At 46.3% G+C, this 18,331-nt stretch overlaps 2 protein-coding genes across 3 annotated transcripts in view; one reads left to right on the top strand and one right to left on the bottom strand.

The window, feature by feature from the left end:
* Positions 1-14,418, bottom strand: part of GATC (glutamyl-tRNA amidotransferase subunit C) — a 16,260-nt gene extending 1,842 nt beyond the window's left edge. For both annotated transcript variants that reach the window (XM_017510243.2, XM_037731965.1), the window contains exons 1-3: positions 14,286-14,418; positions 13,991-14,163; positions 4,900-5,003 (exon numbers count right to left, since the gene is read on the bottom strand). In XM_017510243.2, the coding sequence (XP_017365732.2) occupies positions 4,900-5,003; positions 13,991-14,163; positions 14,286-14,366 (358 nt within the window). In that variant the 5' untranslated portion in view covers positions 14,367-14,418. The remainder of the gene's footprint in view (positions 1-4,899; positions 5,004-13,990; positions 14,164-14,285) is intronic.
* A 16-nt stretch (positions 14,419-14,434) lies between these two features.
* On the top strand, positions 14,435-17,502 carry TRIAP1 (TP53 regulated inhibitor of apoptosis 1). Its single transcript, XM_037731966.1, has 2 exons — positions 14,435-14,634; positions 16,505-17,502. The coding sequence occupies exons 1-2, from the start codon at positions 14,443-14,445 to the stop codon at positions 16,586-16,588; spliced, it is 276 nt and encodes a 91-aa protein (XP_037587894.1). The 5' UTR covers positions 14,435-14,442; the 3' UTR covers positions 16,589-17,502.
* Positions 17,503-18,331: the final 829 nt, after the last annotated feature.

Genomic DNA, 18,331 nt, shown 5'->3' with positions numbered 1-18,331 from the left:
TGAGGCAGGAGAATTGCTTGAACCTGGGAGGCAGAGGTTGCAGTAAGCCAAGATCATGCCACTGCACTCCAGCCTGGGTGATAGAGCAAGACTTTATCTCTAAGAAAAAAGAGCTATCCAGTTTGTTTCTCCCGCAAGTTCATCATTAGTTCACCAACTCCATGCTGCAGTCACACTCAACATGCCAGGCATGTGGCAACCAACAGTTCTGCACCTTGACTGCAGTGGTGGTTAACAGTGTCGATTTCATGGTATTGGTATTATAACATAGTTACGCGAAATGCTACATTGGGAGAGGAGGGCTGATGGGTGCCTAGCACCTCCCTGTATGTATATTTTTTACAACTTCCTGCTACTCTACCATTATTTCAAAATAAAACAAGTGGCTGGGTGTAGTGGCTCAAGTCTGCAATCCTAGCACTTTGGGAGGCTGAGGCAGGCAGATCACTCAAGCCCAGAAGTTCAAGACCAGTCTGGGCAACATGGCGAAACTCCATCTCTGCAGATAATACAAAAATTAGTCAGGTGTGGTGGTACGTTCCTGTAGTCCCAGCTACTTGGGGATTACGGGTCCAAGTTGAGGCTGCAGAGAGCTGGGATCGTGCCATTGCACTCCAGCCTGGCTGACAGAGAAAGACCTTGTGTAAAAAAATAATAATAATAATAATAATAATATTAAAATAAAATGTGCCAGGTCTCTTGTGTTTTTCTCTCTTTTCTCAGAACATTATCATTCTCATATATACCTTCTAGACCTTCCTCATTCTTCAAAATCAGCCCACTCATCATTGCTCAGCACCAAATAGGCACTCAATAAATGTTTGATGAATAGGCAAATGAATGGTCCCTGTTATTTATGTGATAAAGAATTAATAAACCAGCAAAATTTAACAGTTAAAAGCATAAGCTTGGAAGTCAGGCTGCCTGACTATAGTTCTATACTCTCTGTGTTTCTAAGCACCTCTGAGCTTCGTCTCCTCATCTTAAGTAGGAATAGCATGCACACCGTAGGATCATTATGAGAATTCAATGAGTTAATACACACAGAGTGCTTACAACGCTGCATGGGCACAAGTAAGCTTTCAAAATTGGGCTTTTGGCCAGGTGCAGTGGCTCACGCCTGTAATCCCAGCACTTTGGGAGGTTGAGGCAGGTAGATCACAAGGTCAGGAATTCAAGACCAGCCTGGCCAACATAGTAAAACCCCATCTCTACTGAAAAATACTAAAATTAACCGGGCGTGGTGGCACATGCCTATAATTCCAGCTACTTGGGAGGCTGAAGCAGGATAGTCGCTTGAACCTGGTGGGTGGAGGTTGCAGTGAGCCGCAACCCCACCATTGCACCCTAGCCTGGGCAAAAGAGCGAGACTCCATCTCAAAAGGGGGGGCTTTTTATTATATCTGGGATAGCTTTTCCAACCTGTCTCCAAACATATCACTATCCCCCACTTTCCTGCATGTACCCAAAACATCCCATGCTTCTCCTCCACCCACTCCCAGGCCTCCATCTTGCCACCAGCATCATCTTATCATACTGTGTCCTGGTTATCTACTGCTGTGTAACAAATCACTCCCAGAGTAGTGGCTTAAAACAATACCATTTATTTTGCTCAAGAATCAACAGTTTGGGCACCCTCTGTAAGAACGACCTTTTTTTTTTTTTTTTTTTTGCTCTAGATGATATCAACCCAAGTGGCTCAAAGGCTGGGGGATGGGTCTGAAGCCATATTCACTCACATGCCTGGTGCTTGATGCAGGCTGTCAATTGAGACCTTAGCTGGGGCTGAAAACACAGACACATGGCCTCTTTGTGTATACTGGGCTCCCTCATGGCATGATGGCCGAGCTCCAAGGGCAAATGTCTGAACAGAAAAAAAGCCAAGTACAAGCTATATCACCTTTTATGACCTAGCCTCAGAAGCCACCTGGTGTTACTTCCTCTACAATCTAGTCATCAAGGCAGTCACAAAGGTCCTCCCAAGTTCACAGTAACAGGAAATAAACTCCAACTCTTCTTTTTTTTTTTTTTTTTTTTTTTTTTTTTGAGATGAAGTCTCTCTCTGTCAACCAGGCTGTAGTGCAGTGGCAGGATCATAGGCTCACTGCAACTTCCGCCTCCTGAGCGCAAGCAATTCTCCTGCCTCAGCCTCCTGAGTAACTGGGATTACAGGTGCCCATCATCTGGCTAATTCTTTTTGTATTTTTAGTAGAGATGGGGTTTCACCATGTTGGCCAGGCTGGTCTTCAACTCCTGACCTCAGGCGATCCACCTGCCTTGGCCTCCCAAAGTGCTGGAACTACAGGCCTGAGCCACTCTTGATGAGGGAGTAGCAAGGTTCTGGCAATGTGGGATCAGAGATATGACTGTACTAACAGTGTGTTTTACTTTCTGTATCTTGATGCTTTGACATCTGGGGTCTTGCCATCTCTGAAAGGACTACTCCCTCCAGGATTAGCCAATTCCTAGAGACAGTAAAGAAGCTCAAGTTCTAACTCCTCAGGACAGAATTCAAGACCCCTCCAATCAGGCCTCAGTCTAACTTCCTAACTTCCCCCTCTGTAGCCCCCCTACAAACTGCTCCGACGGTTTACCCAATGTCCCATTCTCCAAAGACAGCTTGCAATTACTCTTTACTGGATCTCTTGCTCACCTTTCAAAGTCCAGCCTGAGCCCCAGCTCCTCCATGCTGCTCCGTGCTCCTCCGTGAAGCCATTCCCATTCACAGGGATGCATGTCCTTTCTGAACTCTGTCTCGCAGCATTCATTCTCTGCACCAGTCCCTTTATTGCTTGGTTATGCAACAGATCTACCTATGTTGTTAATTAGATTCTGAGGATTAAAGCTCTAAGGAACTCTAAGAGATTATTTTGTTCAACACCCTTAATTTGAAGCGAGGAAAGCAGGCCTGAGCGATCACTTGCCCAAGGTCCCAGCACTCATTAATGGCAGAGGAAGGAATAGAAGCCACAAACCCATATCTACTCTAGTCTCTTTCCTTAACACCGGGTTGCCTCTATTCAGCTATTTTAAATGTGTTAGCCCTGTCCCCAGCAGAGTTTTGAAGCTGTATCAGGGCAGCAAGAACTACATCTCACGTCACTTATATCCTGACAACATCCAGCAATGTCTTAGTCAATCTATGTTGAAACCATAAAAACACTTCTAGGTCATTCATTTACCCACTAGGAACTGAGTTTTTTGTTTGTTTGTTTTGAGACAGAGTCTTGCTCTGAAGTCCAGTGGTACAATGTCAGCTCACTGCAACCTGTGCCTCTGGGGTTCAAGCGATTCTCATGTCTCAGCCTCCCAAGTAGCTGGGACTACAGGCACACACCACCACACTCAGCTAATTTTTGTATTTTTAGTAGAGGCAGGGTTTTACCATATTGGCCAGGCTGGTCTCGAACTCCTGGCCTCAAGTGATCTACCTGCCTTGGTCTCCTGGGATTACAGGTATAAGCCACTGCACCCAGCCTTGAAATGTTTAAGAATAAAATATTTTTCTCCTTTTTTAATACAGAATATCTTTCTCATGAATTTTCTAAAAGTACATTAAGCAAACCAGAACAAAAGGTGGGTAATATACTTGAAGAAACTTAGCCAATTCAACTTTTGCAACCTCAGAAGCACGCTCCATTTACTTCTTGGACCTAACTGTGTTCCCACCATAAATTGAACCAGATACACTTACTCTAATTTTATCTCAACTTTGCAGGCAGATTGTAACCCAGGGTTGGTTTAGTTCATCTATTTCCTAGTGCATCAATCCATTGCTCTTGCTGTCTCAGCCGTGTGGGCATTCTTTCAGTTGGAACATACATAGGCTGCTTTCTCCTCCCAAAGCAACAAAGCAAGAAAGAGAAAAAGCAAGCAAGCAGGCAAGAAAGAGAAAAGCAAGCAAACACAGCTTCCACCTCTTCCCTTATAGAAACAGAGCCGCTTGAGAGTGCCTATAGAATCTACTTAGAGGGGTTATTTTGCAAATGTCCCCTTATAGCTAGGTCATAATACAGCTCTCCTCCAGCAGAAAAGCTCTGCTTTCTGGGAGTCTGTTCCCTCCCCAGCCTAATGGATTCTATCAGGGGCAGGATGTGGCTTTTGCCATCACGGGCCATAAAACCCAAGAGTAATGGCTGCAGTGATTGGGGCCTCCTGCCGGCCCATCCGCACTGGGGTTTGATGGTGAGGAGAAGAGAAGGGAAAACTGGCAAAAGTTCTGAGTACTCAGTAACTTTTCAGAGGTAAGATGAGAGAGAAAGAGACCTAGAACCATAATTGCAGAAGCCTCTTGCAAAATTTAATTAAAACTTAGGCGGAAACGAACACCAGAAACAAGTGTCATTCATCAACTTAAAACGCCAACTAAGGTAAACACTGCCACAAACTCAGGAAAAGAAAGGGGGGAGGATGGAAAGAGGGGTGATCACTCTAGATATCAAGCAAATCAAATTACCCTAAAGGCCCTGCCAGACACATGCATTAATCATTGGTTATCCCAGCTGTACACCTGTATGGAGAGGCGCACTTGGCGTGTTCAAAATGACTCCGGCTGGCAAAGTGGGAAAGCAGAAGGGACAGGGCGGCAGGCCAATGGGAACCCACGTGGCACCCATGGCTTTGCACCAGCCAGGTGAAGGGAGAGGGAACCGGAAGATTCAGGCCAGGGCGTGTAAACATCTCCAGCTCTCCAGTCCTGCATCTTTTTTTTTTTCTTTATTATGATGGGGTTTCACCATGATGGCCAGGCTGGTCTTGAACTCCTGACCTCAGGTAATCCACCCACCTCAGCCTCCCAAAGTGCTAGGATTACAGGCGTGAGCCACCATGCCCGGCTTCCTGCTTCATTCCTAAGGTCACTGTGAGACTGCCTGTTAAACCACCCTGGGCAGCACATACCTGGAGGGGCCACAAAGTACTCCTCCACGACACGGTGGGAGTTTTGTAGTAATTCATCAGCACAGTTGCCTTCTACTACATTGTCGGATCTCAGGTATAGACATCTACAAAACCCAGAAGCTCAAGGTTACCCTCTCAGAGAATGGGGCTTTTAGGGGATGATGGAGAGGGGCAAAAAAGGGAGAACAAGGAAGCAGTATATTCTTGTGTTAATAGGCACTGTTCAAAGATAGAGAAATGGATCAACAGTAGACCAAACAGCAGCCTGCAGTTGATAGATTGCCCCAACAACCCTGTGAAGTAAGTGCTAGTTACTTCTCTGGATTGATTTAACAAGTAGTTTCGGATGATTATACAGCTAGTGCTCGACTTACGACCACGATTGGGACCGGCAGACCGGTGGTAACACGATTTGGTCGTAAGTTGAGTAGGCTATATGTACAGTTGAAATGGCGCACACGGAGATGGTAGTGCTGCTGGAAGCTGGTCCGCACTGTCGTACGCCCAGCTGGGCAACGTTTGCGCTGCCAGATGCGGAGCAGTCGTGGCTAGCGATTGTGGTTGTAAAGTTGAATGGTCGTAAGTTGCATAGGTCGTAAGTCAATCAATACCTGTATGGGCAACTGCCTTTTGGTGAGGACAGGTAAAGGCAATTACAAAACAATATTTTAAATCTAACAGAGGCCGAAGTGGGCGGGTCACCTGAGGTTAGGAATTCAAGACCAGCCTGACCAACATGGAGAAAAACCCTGTTTCTACTAAAAATACAAAATTAGCCAGGTGTGGTGGTGCATGTCTGTAGTCCAGCTACTCTGGAGGCTGAACCAGAAGAATCGCTTGAACCTGGGAGGCAGAGATTGTGGTGAGCCGAGCCTGGGCAATAATAAAAACCCCGTCCCCCTAACAAAAGATTTCTTAAATCTAACAGGTTAGCACAGCCTGCCAAAGGATAGAAAGGGTACCTAGTTCAGCCTGGGTGAGTAGCACATCCTCAGAATAGCTGATGTCACTGCTCAAGGATGGGCAAGAAATAGCTGGATTGGGGGATGAAGGGATGAGAAATGGACTTCCTGGCATGTATACCAGCACGAATCCCAAAGCAAGAGAGCCCAGAGATTCAGAGAGGGGCAGGGAGTTTAGCAGGCTGGGGTGTGGTCTCCTGGGGTGGAAGATGAAGCTAGAAACCTAAGCAGAGATGGGGCAGCAAACTTGCCTCAAGAGTGACTGACTTAAGGATACTGGCTCCTAAGTGAGAAAACTGGGATCTGAGGCCAATCTGGTACCCCTAAGATGAATGCTTTTTCCACCACAGCCACTTTGGTGGATGTAAAAGTGCCTGCCCTTGAGCAAGATGTGCCACAAACAGCTCAATCTCCCAGTGTTCTATGGGTCCTAGTGACTTTACTAAAGCCTTCAGATGGCAAACCAGTAAAAACACAGGAGCTTGAACATATGCATGAAGCTTCGCTGTTGTTTCAAGGTACAAAAGTGTGTAAGCTTGCTTCCAGATATTTGGACTAAAAAAATAAGCAGTCTGTTAAATCACTGATATGGTAATCAGTAGTAGCCATGCTCCTGCTTTGAGTGGGCACAGACTGAGGGCAGAGCCTAATGGCGTTTGAGTCATGTCACAGAGGGACAAAGATGTGACAGGAACATCTGGGCTAAGGCTTCACATAAGAACAAAGTTGTCACAATAAGATTCTTTTAGAAAAGGACTAGTTTTGTGTGTGTGTGGCACCCAGCCCAAAGCTAAACACAAATATTTATTCATGGTACGAATACTAGAAGTCTATTATAGGATCTGGCACGTTCTTAACTGTGGCCTTGAACAAGTATGATCTTTTCAGTCATTAAATTTCTTGTTTTTTTTTTTAAAAAAAAAAAGCCCGGTGTGGTGGCTCCCGCATGTAAGCCCAGCACTTTGAGGGGCTGAGGCAGGTGGATCACCTGAGATCAGGAGTTCGAAACCATCCAATATGCTGAAACCTTGTTTCTACTAAAAATACAAAAGTTAGCTAGGCATGGTGGTGCATACCTATAATCCCAGTTACTCAGGACACTGAGGCACGAGAAATCACTTGAAGGATTCTCTGCTTCGTGGGAAGCAGAAGTTGTAGTGAGCAGAGATTGTACCACTGCACTCCAACCTGGGTGGCAGAGTGAGATAGTGTCTCTCACACACACAAGAGTCACACTGGATTTTTTTTTATAATAACACAAGGACTGCACTTTGTGAAAATTTGGGAGAACTAAAGTAAAAATCATACCATTCAAAGGTAACCCCTGGACTTTGGGGTTTATATTTTCTGTTGGAGAGTATTAAAAAATGACCAAGAGGTTAGGCTCTCAAGTCAGCTCAATTCAGATCCCAATGCTAACGTTACTTATCCTCTCCATATTTCAGTTTCCTTGTTTGTCAAATGCCTCAGGATTTCTGGGATGAGATGAATCTAAAAAACAAGATCTGATAGTGCCGAGCCTGCACTCACAGCAGTAAGAGAGGGGTCTGAGTGGCACCTGCTCCTTTCAGAAAGCCTTAGTGCACCCCAGTATACCCAGTCCCCACCACTCATTCAAAGTCTGCACTTGTGACCAGGCATTACCTGCCTAGCTCTGAAGGTTTTGAGAAGATTCTACTACTGCCAACAGGCGGTTAAATGCTACTGCTTCCCCAAGAGTAGATCTAATATCAGCTAATTTATTTACTCATCATCAAGTAATCAAGTTTGGTAATCAAGTTTCCTGTGTAAGTGGAATTTCCAGGAAAACAAAATTCACCCCTTTATTTACCACATATTTCCATTTAGTTACTGGTTATGATGGAGTTTTGTTCCTAAAATAGACCCATGTCTTCTGAGGTTGTCTTTTTTTTTTTTTTTTTTTTGAGACAGGGTCTTGCTGTGTTGCCTAGGCTGGTCTCAAACTTCTGGGCTCAAGTAATCCTCTTGCCTCAGCTTCCCAGGTAGCTGGGATTATAGGTGTGTACCACTATGCCCAGCTTTATTTTCTTAATTATGGGCTACTGAACCCATAGTCTCTGACAGTGGTACAGCAAGCATTCCCTTCACTTGGTGAGTTGCTTCACTTTCTTGGACCTCAGAGTTGTATAAAACACCAAACAGAACCAGATGAGCTCTTCAGATTAACTGCTGATTGACTAAGCTTCTACCTCACTTCCTGTCTTTCCTAATCAGTGTTCTGTAAGGTAAGTTAGCCCACATACCCCAAGACACCCATTCTGATGATAAATTAACTTCTCTCCTATGTGTTTGGGCTAACATTTGTCATGTACTGTCCTTGGGAGAACTGAAAAAAAGTCACTTGAAGCTTTGTGTTCTGGTTTGAATGAGGAACCCTGGTTGAGAAAGACTTCAGCTGTAAACTAGAAGTCCCTGCTGACTAAAACTCACGAACAATAACTTAAGTAACTGTGGGAAATGCTGCTACAATGGCATTGGGAAGTGTTGTGGCATCAGGGAGGATAAAGTGGCTCCATTTGTGATCCTGTCAGGCCTTGGACTGACTGATGGGACAGTTCTCCCAGTGCTTTTGTTTCCTTGAGCCTCTTCCCTGGTATCTGGCTGGAAGGAATAAATCCTTTTTTTTTTTTTTCCCCCCGCCCCCCGAGATGGAATTTCGCTCTTGTTTCCCAGGCTGGAGTGCAATGGTGCGATCTCAGCTCACTGCAGCCTCCACCTCCTGGGTTCAAGCAGTTCTGCCTCAGCCTCCCGAGTAGCTGGGACTACAGGCATGCGCCACCATGCCCAGCTAATTTTTGAATTTTTAGTAGAGACAGGGTTTCACCATGTTGACCAGGATAGTCCCGATCTCTTGACAAGTGATCCACCCGCCTCGGCCTCCCAAAGTGCTAGGATTATAAGCGTGAGCCACTGTGCCCGGCCTAGGAATAGATTCTTATGGACCCTTCTACTTCCATCTAAAAGCCTTTTCCTTTTCTCTTAGTTTATTTCAGTTTGGTGCAGACTGGAATAAAAATTATAATTATAGAGTCGGGCGTGGTGGCTCACGCCTGTAATCCTAGCACTTTGGGAGGCTGAGGTGGGTGGATCACCTGAGGTCAGGAGTTCCAGACCAGCCTGGCCATCATGGTGAAACCCCATCTTAAAAAAAAAAAAATTATAATTACACCATTCAGAGGTAACCCTTGGTTAAAAGTTCTGGCCAGGCAAGGTGGCTCACATCTATAATCCCAACACTTAGGGAGGCTGAAGCGGGTGGATTGCTTGAGCCCAGGAGTTTGAAACCAGCCTAGGAAACATGGTGAAACTCCATTTCCCCTAAAAATAAAAAAAAAGCCAGGGGTGGTAGCGTGTGCCTGTAGTCCCAGCTACTCGGGAGTCTAAGGTGGGAGGATTGTTTGAGTTCAGGAGATGGAGGCTGCAGTGAGCTGTGATTGTACCACTGCACTGCAGCCTGGGTGACAAAATGAGACCCTGTCTTGGAAAAAAAAGGTCTGGGTTCAGGCCAGGCATGATGGCTCATGCCTATAATCCTAACACTTTGGGAGGCTGAGGCAGAAGGATCCCTTGAGCCCAGGAGTTCGAGTCTCCTGGGCAACACAGCAAGACCCTCTATTTACAAAAATAAAATAAAAATAAAAATAAACCTTAGCTGGGTATTGTGGTACACACCTCTAGTCCCAGCTACTTGGGAGGCTGAGGCAGGAGGATGGGTTGAGCCCAAGAGTTTGAAGTTTTTGGTTCAAATAAGACTGAGGGACATGGGACATTTAAGTATTTGGTTGCAATCAGAGTTGCTGTAAACTCATTCTCTGGATTTCAGATGAAAGAGAATAAAGTTCCTAGGAACTGACTTTAGCTGGCATCTCTTAGAGCAGTATTTGGGAGCAGAAGCTCTGAGTTCCAAACCCTCCATTTATTACTGTGAAACTCTGGGCACATTACATAACCTTTCTGAATCTCAGTTTTTCCCATCTATAAAACAGATAACTTGTATTGACCTTCTAGGACTGTATGTAAAAACCGAGCCCCTCTCACGTAAGTACACTGATGTTTTTAGCTCCAACCAAGTGACATTAGTGTGCAAAGAGATTTCTATTAACCAGTCAGGGCGTTTTTTTCTTTTTTTGGAGACCAAGTCTCACTCTGTTGCCCAGACTGCAGTGCAGTGGCGCTGTCTCGGCTCACTGCAACCTCTGCCTCCTGGGTTCAAGCTATTCTTCTGCCTCAGCCTTCAGAGTAGCTGGGACTATAGTCACATGCCACCATGCCCTGCTAATTTTTGTAATTTTTGGTAGAGACATGGTTTCAGCATCTTGGCAAGGCTGGTCTCAAAATCCTGACCTCAAGTGATCTGCCCAGCTCAGCCTCTCAAAATGCTGGGATTACAGGCATGAGCCATCATGCCTGGCCAAGTCAGGGCTTTTATAGCTAAGATGGCTACTACCTAAAACCATTTAAGCAACTTGGGATCCTGCAAAGAAGGATGGTGAGAAGAATATTGGCCATTTTGCCATCAACTAAGTGGTGACCCAAGAGGACACCATCAACATTCATAGGCATATCCACTGAGTGGACTTCAAGCAGCATGCCCCTCAGGCTCTTAAAGAGATGGGAAATTTGGCCGGGCGCGGTGGCTCAAGCCTGTAATCCCAGCACTTTGGGAGGCCGAGGCGGGTGGATCACGAGGTCAAGAGATCGAGACCATCCTGGTCAACATGGTGAAACCCTGTCTCTACTAAAACTACAAAAAAATTAGCTGGGCATGGTGGCGCGTGCCTGTAATCCCAGCTACTCAGGAGGCTGAGGCAGGAGAATTGCCTGAACCCAGGAGGCGGAGGTTGCGGTGAGCCGAGATCGCGCCATTGCACTCCAACCTGGGTAACAAGAGCGAAACTCAGTCTCAAAAAAAAAAAAAGAGATGGGAAATTTGCCACGAAGGAGGTGGAAAACTCCAGATACGTTCATTGATACCAGACTCAACAAAGCTGTCTGGCCATAGTAGTAAGGAATGGCCATACTGTATCCATGTGCAGTGGGTGGTCCAGAAAACATAATAATAATGGAAATTCACCAAACAAGCTCTATACTTTGGTTACCTATGTACTTGTTACCACTTTCAGAGATCTACAGTGTGGATGTGAACTAACTTGCTGATCATCAAATACATGAATAAAGTTATAAAAACTGCCAAAAAAAAAAAAAAGGTTTAATACCCGTCTTCACTTTACTGGATTCTGTTAGTGTTTTCAAAACATTAAAGTTCTACAAATGTCAAGTTAAAATGATTAATGGGAATCATTAACCCAAACTGGTTTCCAAGTTTATGAAAAACAGTACAGTACAGATCACTGAATACCAGGTTGAGATGCTAGCTACTAGATCCAGATTCCTCGTCATCTTTTTTCACGACCTCTTCCCTTATTAATAATGGTTTTATTTCTTTATATTCACCCTTTAGATTACTTGGGAAATTCTGACAACTCTGTGCTTCTAGTCCCTTCTTTCCTAGAGATATTAATAAAGAACAATGGATGGGTGCGGTAGCTCATGCCTGTAATCCCATCACTTTGGGAGGCCACAGTGGGTGGATCACCTGTGGTCAAGAGTTTGAGACCAGACTGGCCAACATGGTGAAACCCCATCTCTACTAAAAATACAAAAATTAGCTGGGTATGGTGGTGGGCACCTGTAGTCCCAGCTACTTGGGAGGCTGAGACAGGAGAATTGCTTGAACTGGGGAGGTGAAGGCTGCAGTGAGCTGAGATTGTACCACTGAACTCCAGCCTGGGAAACAGAGGAGACTCCATCTCAAAAAAGAAAAAAACATTTACCAAATACTCAGTGCCAACCACTGAAAACATAATGAGCAAAAACAGATATGCTCTGGAAAACAGGTGAGCAGGAGAGGGGCAGAGACTCAATATATCCCTTAAATAGATGTGTAAATACATGTAAATAGCCCTTTTGGATACCATGAGAGCCACAGGTAGAGAACATAAGTATAAAAGAATGAAGTTTTTTTGGCCAGCAAATAAACTTGATGCCTATAATCCCAGCACGTTGGGAGGCCAAGACGGGTAGATCACTTGAGACCACGAGTTCAAGACCAGCCTGGTCAACATGGTGAAACCTCGTCTCTACTAAAAATACAAAAAGTAGCTGGATGTGGTGGTGGATGCCTGTAATCCCAGCTACTCAGAAGGCTGAGGCACAACAATCGCTTGAACGTGGAGGGTAGAGGTTGCACTGAGCTGAGATCGTGCCACTGCACTCCAGCCTGGGCAACAGGCAGGACTCCATCTCCAAAAAAAAAAAAAAAAAAAAAAAAAAAAAAAATTCTTGTGGAAGTGGGAAGCTGAGGCGGGACGATGCTTGAGACCAGGAGTTTGAGACCAGACTGGGTAACATAGCAAGACCCTGTTTCTACAAAAATTTAAGAATTAGTCCCCGGGCGCGGTGGCTTACGCCTGTAATCCCAGCACTTTGGGAGGCCGAGGCGGGTGGATCACGAGGTCGAGATCGAGACCATCCTGGTCAACATGGTGAAACCCCGTCTCTACTAAAAATACAAAAAATTAGCTGGGCATGGTGGCGCGTGCCTGTAATCCCAGCTACTCAGGAGGCTGAGGCAGGAGAATTGCCTGAACCCAGGAGGCGGAGGTTGCGGTGAGCCGAGATTGCACCATTGCACTCCAGCCTGGGTAACGAGGGAAACTCCGTTTCAAAAAAAAAAAAAAAAGAATTAGCCAGGTGTGCACCTATAGTCCCAGCTACTTGGGAGGCTGAGACAAGAGGATGTCGAGTCCAGAAGTCTGAGACCAGCCTGGGCAACACAGCGAGATCCTGTCCCAAAGAAAAAAGAAAACTGCAAAGTGGAGAAAAGATTTGAAAGAATCAAACACTAGGCCGGGCACTGTGACTCATGCTTGTAAATCCCAGCACTTTGGGAGGCTGAGGTGGGTGGGTCGCCTTTGCTCAGGAGTCAAGACAAGCCTGGACAACATGGCAAAATCCTGTCTCTACCAAAACCAAAAAATTAGCTGGGCCTGGTGGTACGTGACTATGGTCCTATACTTGGGAGGCTGAGGTGGGAGGATCTCTTGTGCCTAGGAGGCAGAGGTTGCAATGAGATCATGCTACTGTACTCTAACCTGGGTGACAGTGTGAGACTCTGTCTCAAAAACAATTATTAAAAAAAATCGAGGCAGGAATACAACAGTAACCAAATAAGATAATGAGTTCACATTGTAATAAAAGAGACAAGAAATGAACAAAAGTCCATTAAAACGTCAGGAAAAAACTCAACAGGATGAGTTACCGACTACAAGGGGAGAAGGGATTTGGAGCGGTTAGGAGATCCCTTTCCGAGAAGATAAGCTGAAACCTGTGCCAAGAGGGAAACAGCCATGCAAATACCGAGAGGCAAGAAAAAAACGAAAGGCCAGTGCAAAGATCGAGAGAGGGAAAGAAGTTGTCTTTCTGGAGAAGCAGTGAAGGACGCCAAGGAGGGTACTGAGAAGAGCAGTACCTTTGAGTGAGTAGGCAGGGACTTTATGCATAGAGTAGGGCCTCAAAGGCGATGGGGTTTTGTTTCTGCTTAGCTAGGAGGCCCCGAGCGAGAGCATCCGTAATGAACACGGGGAAGAGGAAAGCCACTGACTCGCAGGGTGACGGTGGGCAAGTTCCTGAATCTCGCCAACGCTCTTTCATCCCCTGGAAAATGGTTCGCTAACTGCCACATTAAACACCTGCGAGCCGGGCGCGTTGGCTCACGCCTGTAATGCCAACACTTTGGGAGGCCGAGGCGGGTGGCTCACCTGAGGTCGGGAGTTCGAGGCCAGCCTGACCAATATGGAGAAACCTCGTCTCTACTAAAAATACAAAATTAGCCGGGAGGTGGTGCACACCTATAATCCCAGCGACTCGGAAGGCTGACAGGAGAATCGCTTGAATCCTGGAGGCAGAGACTGCAGTGTGCCAAGATCGTGCCACTGCACTCCAGCCTGGGCAACAGAACGAATCTCTTTCTCAGAAATAAATAAATAAAAATAAACGGCTGCGAACTGGCCACAGTCAAGGCTTCGAGGCTGCAGCCGCAAGTTTACCTGTCCTCCAGGACCGACTCCATGGGCTCCACCCCGTCGGTGTCCACGGCGCGTAGCCGGTCGGCGAAGGCGATGGCTTTCTCCAGCCGCGCTACTGCCTCCCGGCTGCCGAAGTCCACAAGTGCTAGACGCTCCAGGTGCTCGATCATCTCGGCCGTGATTCGGCCACTGCCCTGGAAGAGGAATGAGGCGGGGAGTGTGGGTCACCGGCGGGACCCGGTGAATGTGAGTCACCGACGCTCCGGAGCGCTTCCCGGTTTGCTTCGCCACCCACCTAGATGGCCCTGGCCTTTACCTGAGGATCTGTCTTGGAGGTGAAGCCCCGGGGCCCGCCCAGCGGGGTCCGAAGGCCCAGCCACAACGCCCGCGCCCACATTTCTTCCTTCCTTGGCCCCCGTAGTGTGTCCGTGCGTAACGAGCGGCGTAGTGCGTCCGAGCGGCGCGACTCAGTGATGACATCAGAGTGCGCCGCCGTCGCCGCCGTCACCACTATCGCCATGAACAGTGTGGGGGAGGCATGTACCGACATGAAGCGCGAGTACGACCAGTGCTTCAATCGCTGGTTCGCCGAGAAGTTTCTCAAGGGGGACAGTTCCGGGGACCCGTGCACCGATCTCTTCAAGCGCTACCAGCAGTGTGTTCAGGTGAGCCCTCGCGCCTCAGTGCCTAGGCCCCGCGCTCTTCGCGCTGTCTCCGCCACACTCATCATACTTTACGGGGCTTGGGACTGGGAGGATGGCGAAAAGCTGCATCCTCCCCAGTGGGAGGAACCTTATCCCTTACCATCACCACCGAGGCCACTTGGGTGTCTCTCCGAATGACAAATATTGGTGCAGTGCTTTTCTTTTTAGGAAGCACAGTCGGCCGGGCGCAGTGGCCCACACCTGTAATCCCAGCACTTTGGGAGGCCAAGGTGGGCGGATCACCTGAGGTCGGGAGTTCGAGACCCGCCTGACCAACATGGAGAAACCCCGTCTTTACTAAAAATACAAAATTAGCCGGGCATGGTGACATGCCTGTAATCCCAGCTATTAGAATTGCTTGAACCCGGGAGGTGGAGGTTACAGTGAGCCGAAATCGCGCCATTGCACTCCAGCCTGGGCAACAAGAGCGAAACTCCGTCTCAAAAAAAAAAAAGACACAGTCACATCCTTTGGTTCATTTGGTGTTCATCCTAAACTTGCAAGGTGGGCATCCTCATTTTTTTTTTTTTTTTCTTTTTTTTGAGACGGAGTTTCGCTCTTGTTACCCAGGCTGGAGTGCAATGGCGCGATCTCGGCTCACCGCAACCTCCGCCTCCTGGGTTCAGGCAATTCTCCTGCCTCAGCCTCCCGAGTAGCTGGGACTACAGGCACGCGCCACCATGCCCAGCTAATTTTTTGTATTTTTAGTAGAGACGGGGTTTCACCATGTTGACCAGGATGGTCTCGATCTCTTGACCTCGTGATCCACCCGCCTCGGCCTCCCAAAGTGCTGGGATTACAGGCTTGAGCCACCGCGCCCGGCCGCATCCTCATATTTTATAGATAGAGAACTAACACACAGAAGTAGGAAGTGATTGGTCCTGGTTCACTAGAATCAGGTTGCCTTGATTCTTTCGCAGGTGGTGCACTTTTCCACTATTACTGCTGGAGTCTCGGCGGGGTTATACTTCAGACTGGAGGATCACATTGTTTTGTCGTTATAAACCCTTCGATAGTTTCTCTCTCTCTACCAGTACCCCCAGCTGCAGATAGGAAATGGTCATTCTAGCCTAATGGATGTGGAACTGCTTTGAACTGTAAGAACAGCACTGGGCAAAAGCACTTCCAATAAGTTAACCTAATACATCCTCACGGTAGTTCCCCGAGGTAGTCGCTGTCTTTATCCCATTTACAGTTGAGGGAAGCGAGGGTGGCTCATAGCCAGTAAGTCCTGGAACTCAGATTTGAACCTGAGTCTTTCAGTAACACAGTGATACCATTTTTCAAACTTCACTTAATTTTAACGGTTCCCTCACAACTCCTTTTCCAGTCTCCCTCAGGTCTTAACGCTTGATTTATTCATTATGGTACTTCCGGTTTTTATTTATTTATTTTTGAGGCAGAGTTTCGCTCTGTTGCCCATGCTGGAGTGCAGTGGCATGATCTCAGTTCAGTGCAGCCTCTGCCTCCTGGGTTCAAGCTATTCTCTTGCCTCAGCCACCTGAGTAGCTGGGATTACAGGAATGCGCCACCATGCCCAGCTAATTTTTGTATTTTTAGTAGAGATGGGGTTTCGCCATGTTGGCCAGGCTGGTCTCTAACTTCTGGCCTCAAGGGATCCACCTGCCTCTGTCTCCCAAAATGTTGCAATTACAGGTGTGAGCCACCATGCCCGACCAGTACTTGTTTTTTAAAAAGTATGTAGTTTGAATAATGGTTATGAATCTTTATAGTCAGCTTGACTTTACTTTTGTGCCGTCATATTTTATTTACAAAGCTTGCAACTCAAGCTTCATATAGGTCTTCAAAATGTGTTTTCTCCTCTTACCAGAAAGCAATAAAGGAGAAAGAGATTCCTATTGAAGGACTGGAATTCATGGGCCATGGCAAAGAAAAGCCTGAAAATTCTTCTTGACCTTGATAGTCACCATGAAGGAGTCCTCAAGTCCAGAAATTGAGAACTCTGGATTTTTGTCACTTGAATCTGTGAAGATAGCCATCAGATTTGATGAGGAACTGAGGCGAGAGGAGTTTTATTTCCTCCTTCGATGTTTTCCTCTCAATTGTAAAAGATGATGAACTCTTTTGAGATTATTTTTCACCTGCTCAGGCATCTTGCAGGAACTCAGTGTGCTAAAATTGAAGAATTTTTTGAAATTATGGTTGCAATACTTGGTCTGGAATCAACTTCACATAAATATACCTTGTATGCAAATAATGATAAACTAGTTAGAATGAGCAGAGGTGCCTGACCTCTTGATTTCTGCTGCAAAGGACATTATATGCACTGTACTGGGGTCATTGTTCATAAAAGCAATTGGTTAGGGCCTCTTTTTTCTCTCAGGGAACTAATGCTCTGAAAAGGGATCTGGGCACAAGAGTTTCAGGAAGTGCTTTTGAGCACACTTTTATTTTTATATGGTGACCAGTGGTTAAGATTGCTGGTGGCCTGGATTAGCAAAGAGGAAGACAACTTTTAACACAGTTCCCTGCCTTCACAAGAGGTGTCAGATTAAGATGTGTAAGCTACAAGAATGTTGCAGTGAACACCATTTCAGAGCTTTCAGTGCTGTCTTAATTCTTAGTTCAGGAATTAAGATACTTGGAATAGCTGTGGAGGAAGAACCTAAATTGCAAAGGTCTGCTGTTGCCAGCTATTAACCCAAGTCAGTGAATTGTCAACTGCATATCCTAAAAATGTCAAAATGCTGCATCTGGTTAAATGGGGGGGGAAGCTGAAGGTGCTTGCTTTATTTGCCTTGTACTCATCCTGCCCTATAATGTCTGTAATCATGAAGATGGAATAAATTGTAACATTTTCTATCATTATATGCCTCTGGAACTCAGTGCATTTTATGGAACTATTACCCTGTTATCCTACAAACCTCATATATACACAGGGAGTTTTGTGTTTTGTTAAAGGTGAGGGAAAAGTGACTTGTCTAAGCTAGGTGGTACTATATGGCCATCAGAAACCTCACTGTTTTTGAGACAGTCTCACTCTGTCACCCAGGTTGGAGTGCAGTGGCGCAATCTCAGCTTACTGTAACATCCACCTCCTGGGTTCAAATGATTCTTCTGCCTCAGACTCCCGAGTAGCTGGGATTACAGGTGTACACCACAATGCTTGGCTAATTTTTGTATTCTTAGTAGAGACAGGGTTTCACCATGTAGGCCTGGCTGGTCTTGATCTCCTGACCTCAGGTGATCTGCCCGCCTCCGCCTCCCAAAGTGCTGGAATTACAGGCATGAGCCACCACACCCAGCCAAAACCTCACTATTTCTAAAATTTATTGCCACAATGGGCTACACAAATATATTATGGTACCAAAAGTCAGGCTCAGAAGATAACTTGTGGACTTTAGAACATCACGTAATCCCCACAATTGTGTAATTTAATTTTATTATATGCCCCAAAATAGTATGAAGGTTGAATTACAGGCCGGGTATGGCGGCTTATGCCTGTAATCTTAACACTTTGGGACACCGAGGTGGGTGGATCACTTGAGCTCAGGAATTCGAGACCAGCCTGGGCAACATGGCGAAACCCCATCGCTACAAAAAAATTAGCCAGGTATGGTGGTGTGTGCCTGCAGTCCCAGCTACTTGAAAGGCTGAGATGGGAGACTCACCTGAGCCTGGGAGGTGGAGACTGCAG

Source organism: Cebus imitator, unplaced genomic scaffold (genome assembly GCF_001604975.1).
Source record: "Cebus imitator isolate Cc_AM_T3 unplaced genomic scaffold, Cebus_imitator-1.0 Scaffold434, whole genome shotgun sequence".
Lineage (NCBI taxonomy): Eukaryota > Metazoa > Chordata > Mammalia > Primates > Cebidae > Cebus > Cebus imitator.
The sequence above is the reverse complement of the archived record's forward strand: the minus strand, read 5'-3'. Positions and strand labels throughout refer to the sequence as shown.